The sequence below is a fragment of the Cystoisospora suis genome (genome assembly GCF_002600585.1).
Source record: "Cystoisospora suis strain Wien I chromosome Unknown contig_6380, whole genome shotgun sequence".
NCBI classification, from domain to species: domain Eukaryota; phylum Apicomplexa; class Conoidasida; order Eucoccidiorida; family Sarcocystidae; genus Cystoisospora; species Cystoisospora suis.
The window spans coordinates 1,030-5,820 of NW_027159169.1; the positions used below are offsets into that span (position 1 = coordinate 1,030).

Sequence of the window (4,791 nt, forward strand, 5' to 3'; positions counted from 1 at the left end):
AAGAAAGAAAGAAAGAGGTCTGAAAACAATTCCGTTCATGACATGCGTGGAGAAACAGACCCCCAAGTGCTGATGTGTGTGAAGGGGAACTGGTTAAGAGTGAAATCTCCACACAGTTGAACCGTAGCGCGGAACAAGCCCTACTCCCTCCCATATGAGAATCCCGCAACGTTGTTGTTATTCTTATTTCTAAGGCCCAAATGAATGACTTGAACACTTCACATCTGTTTCATTCTCCTTTCTCTTCGTCTTCCGCCTTTTCTCTTTGGTTTACCTGAAGACCTCAGGTGCTGTATTGGCATCATCCAGCTCAACCTCTCCCGTGTCAAAGGAAAGCCATAAAGCACGATCTCGAAAGACACTATAAAGCTGTCAAGGAAAACGAGAGAGAAAGAGAGAGAAGAGGGGGGATAGATACAACGGAAAAGAGAAATGAGATATGAAGATGCAGACAACTTGAGGCGGTCTTGTGGATGACACTAAGGATTTCTATAGATATAGGTGTTGATGAAGATGACAAGCAGGGAGAGATCCAGCGTCGAAGGAGTTGTAGCAGTCGGATTCTGCCCCTACGTCTCGAAAGATAGTCTTAAACAGGAGTATTATCACGGGGGAAGAAACTTGTACACTAAGAATCATGGAGAGAGGGAGGGACGTTGGGAAGAGAAAGGATCTAGAGACACCAAAATATATAGCAAGGGGCTCATGCATGTGCAAAGAAAGAGGGACATTGGAATTATCTGCTGAGAAGCAGTCAACGCACGCCGCAGTGAAGTGCGTAAGGAGGTGAAACCCAACTAGAATACTAGAACTCTTAGAGCATGTTCATACCAGAGCCTTTGAAGAAGAAACCGGAATCCTAAAGTCTGTCGAGAGATGAGAAAGAGCAAGTCCACTCTACGTCCTAGCGGAGACATCAGAAAGCACTCCTTCGGAAGAATTACGAGGTCGGATGAGTTCTGTTTGTGCTGTTTCGAAGGGATGGTAGTGTATCAACCGAAGGGAGTGTGGGCTTGGCTAGAGAGGTGCGTGCGGAAAGAAGCTAGGATATTGTCGTTGTTTAGAGGTGATTTCTTCTGTCTTCAAAGGAGGTGCATCTGTTGAGTCTATGAGGAACATACTAAAAGTGAGAAGAAGAGTTACACTGGATGAGAACAAAAGAGAAAAAGAAGTGACAGAGGATATCCGACTCCTACCCATCGATATACATATGACTGAACAAAATCAGGGAAGCTTAGAAATTTCCGATACCTCCCTCCAGCACGGAGACTTGGAGAATTTCATCTCCTTTCTCTATGTAGATGCTTGAAGAGTTCGTTACATACCTCTAGATGAACTTCCATATCGAGCTGCCCTAACAATTGTTGGAAGGATTCTCGCTCTTGAGGGGTAACGCCCCCAGCCGCAGATGCAGACGCAACAGAAGACCCTGACAGAAGAGGGGGTGTCGCTGAACCTCCTGCAGATGGGAGAGGCACCGTAGTAGTTGGGACACTCCCTGGGTGGTATAGGCCTGCACCTTTAAAGTACACAAAAAGACGAAGATCCATCAAAGATATAAAGATGAACGGGGGAGGGGCATAACATCTGTTGGTGTCTCTCTGCCGAACTGTTTCTTCGCTTCTGACTCCGGAGTCTTCCTATGATCGTCTCTCCTTTCTCTTCTTTTCTGTATAAAGCGATACTGTCTGTATGAAGAAACTTTCATTCAAAAGCATACAACTAGGAAGGGACTGCATCTCGATGAGCAGTGGGGGTACGGGTCCTATGTGGTGTTGCGTCCTCCGGCTGTGGAACGGATGAGAAAATCTCTTCTGTACAAATATACACACCTCAGATTCTTAGGTAGACTCATGCAAAGGAAAAGAAGTAAGTGTACCGAGAGAAAGACGTACAGCCATCAATAAATAGATAGATAGTGCTAACTATGTGCAAGTGGGATTTGTTCATCATGAAAGAGAATGAGGTGTCCGAGTCCTAGAGAAAGAAGTCTTGGAATAGGATCCATGTATTGTCATCATGAGCATTGTGACTTACCAGCATCAGCAGGTGATAAGGCAGGTGTCCCTACAGCCCCCCCACGGGATTTCGTCTTTCTTCCTTTGCCTGATTTGATTCCTCCCCCGTCCGTTCTCCTAGAGCGTCTTGCACTTCGTCTGTCACTTCTCCCTGCAGCTGCACGACCTACCTGAGAGAAGTCATCACCGGCGTCTTCTCCTCCTATAGCGGAGGAGGCCGCGGACCCAACGGCCGAGCCTCCCGGTCGTGCTGCTCCGCTATGACTGCCCCACTGCCCAAGATGATCCGAAGATGACGAGGGTGTATGGTTACCGTCAGGAGTTGTTTTGTGTGGTTGAGAGCATGCATCAAAATCTGAAGAGAGAAGAGGTTTGTTATGTGTTAGATTATGAAAGACTAAGGAAGCCTCATGAGCCATCATCCAATATTGGTTCCCAGGTTCGTAATATCGGAAAGCACAAAGGAAGACTGTATGGACGTCATTGAAAACTTCTTCACAACGAGAATACTCATTTCTCTCGAGGCGGTCAAGAACGGTCTCTAGAGTGATAGGAATGGCAGGGTAGACCTTTCTGGCGAGCTCAGGATAATGGGCATCCCCTGGAGACACACGGGGGAAAAAGGGGAGACAGACCGACTGCTTACAAAGTTCTACAAGGACTCTATGCATGTGACAAACCCAAGGCGGTGGGACCCAATGAGATGATGGCTGGGCCTGTGAAACCGCCGCAGGAGGAGACTTGGTCATGTTCGCTGATGAAACGGTACCTCCGTCTCCGTGATTCTGTTTCTCAGATGACACAGGGGAATGAGAAGAAGAGGATGTTGACTCGGCGGCTGATGTCGCATTGGCATTTCCTACAGAAGACGAACAAGAACGAGAGGCCCTCTGGGGGCGACCTGTCGCAGCTAGCTCGTTAGGCTCCAATTTGATCCCCGCACTCTCTAACAATTCTGTTAAGGCATTCGCCCCACGACGAGATGTCGACGTCGAGCTAGACGCGCGTTTCGTTTTCTTTGAGGCAGGACGAAGAAGTTCTGGGAGAACTGGCTGCAACCTCCATCGTGTGTAAGGCTGAGAAAGAGACCTGTTGTTTTCTCTTTCCTCCTTGTCTTTAGATAATAAAGCCTGCTTCACATGGTACTCCACTGACCGAGCTTCCGCCTCTGTAAGTAACAGCTCCCCCCGCCGGCAGTCACCACCATGCATCCCAGGTTCCAAAGACAGTGAGCACGACGGCAATGCAGGTGACGGCAAAGAGTACGAGGAAAGAGAAGACGACGCCGAAGGAGTAGGGACCGAAGACGGGGAAAAAGCAGGTCCGGTATCCTGACGGTCCCCTGATGTCTCTGCGGCTTTTGCAGGCTGGGACGGCATAGAAAATGTTGAACTTGAACAATCCGGTGTTGTCGCAGACGTTGAAAAAGAACTGAGAGCCTCGCCAGCACCACCCCCGTCTACATCTGATGAAGAGCCAGCAGGGGCATTGGACGCACCAGTCCGCCCCACTGGCCCCGGAGAACCAGTAGGGCACCCACTCTCTAAGGGCGAAGAAGGCGACATGGAAACTTCCTTCAGCGGCGGGACCGCGTTACTACCGGCGGACATCCTGATCTACCAGTTGGGATTCGTCGGGGGGCCGGGTGGGTTCACGTAGACAGCGAGCTGCTCTGCGAGACACAGCAGCTTTCATTGGCGCCGTACCCTGAGAAGACTCTACCTACAGCGTTGTCCTGCTTGGGAATAGCAGACTGGACAAGGAGAGGTAGATTTAGCGATCACGAGATCGCAATTGGAGGGCCTGAGGTGTCGGACCTGCCCCGAATTCGGGTGTAGCGCTTTGCCCCTAACGAAATCCGAGCCGAAGATGCACTGGGTCGACTGCTCTTGAGACAGTAAGAAAGCGGAAGAGGGTTGCTTTCCGCTCACGCCCCCGCTGAATAAAGCTGTCGGGTAGAAAACATTGCGCTTGTATACTGAATCGCTGCCAGTTCACTTGTCCTCGAGGAAGGAGCGCAAGCCCGATAAAAACCATACTGCTCCTTCGCCGCCGTTGCGAAAAACTGAACTGAAGAAAGAAAAATCAGTCTCTTCGCATAGCGTGTCGGGGACTTCGTGGTAAGGTAGCCATTCAAGATTCTAAAAGAAGGGCGACGAGGAAAAAGGTACAGTCGCAGCCTGGCATGACCGGCCCAAATAGAGCCCTGCGAAGTCCCATCCAGTGTCCTCCAAACACTGACGAAACTGCTGCTGAAAAAAAAAAAAAAAGTCACGGCGGCTTTGCGTTGAAGCACTCGCATAAGAGGGAAGAAGTTGCCGAGCTAGGCGAGAGGTACAGGAACTGCATGCAGAACATACTTCCAAATATCCAAGCCCTGTTTGCCAGCGTCAGATGTTCGGAAGGTAACATGCAGGGAAGCAGAAAACAAAACACAGTATCCTGCGAGAAGGAACTTCACTGGAGTTCTAATTAACAGCTGCTACAGCGTGTAGATCTCATAACCCGATTAAAAAAAGGAAGCAGGCAGCACGCAGATGCCGCAAGCGCCGTGATGTGCACTAACAATTGCAAGCCGGCCACCAGCTCCGAGCTTGGCCCCTGTATGGGCCCAGAGAGCAGCGAACATTCGTACCAGTCAATTCCGGCGAAGTAGCCGGCTTTTTCCGGCATTCCGCCCGATGGACTTCATGAGGCTGTCCCCCAAGGACATTCTACATTTACATCTGATGTGACGGTTGCTACGCAGTGGCCGCCGTTATAGAACCGAGGC

At 49.9% G+C, this 4,791-nt stretch overlaps 1 protein-coding gene across 1 annotated transcript in view; it reads right to left on the reverse strand.

The window, feature by feature from the left end:
* CSUI_009944 (bromodomain protein) overlaps positions 1–4,273 on the reverse strand; it is a 5,302-nt gene extending 1,029 nt beyond the window's left edge. The window contains exons 1-3 of the mRNA XM_068070052.1: positions 2,038–4,273; positions 1,326–1,519; positions 275–369 (exon numbers count right to left, since the gene is read on the reverse strand). Coding sequence (XP_067917972.1) covers positions 275–369; positions 1,326–1,519; positions 2,038–3,628 — 1,880 coding nt within the window. The 5' untranslated portion in view covers positions 3,629–4,273. The remainder of the gene's footprint in view (positions 1–274; positions 370–1,325; positions 1,520–2,037) is intronic.
* Between the last annotated feature and the right edge of the window lie 518 nt (positions 4,274–4,791).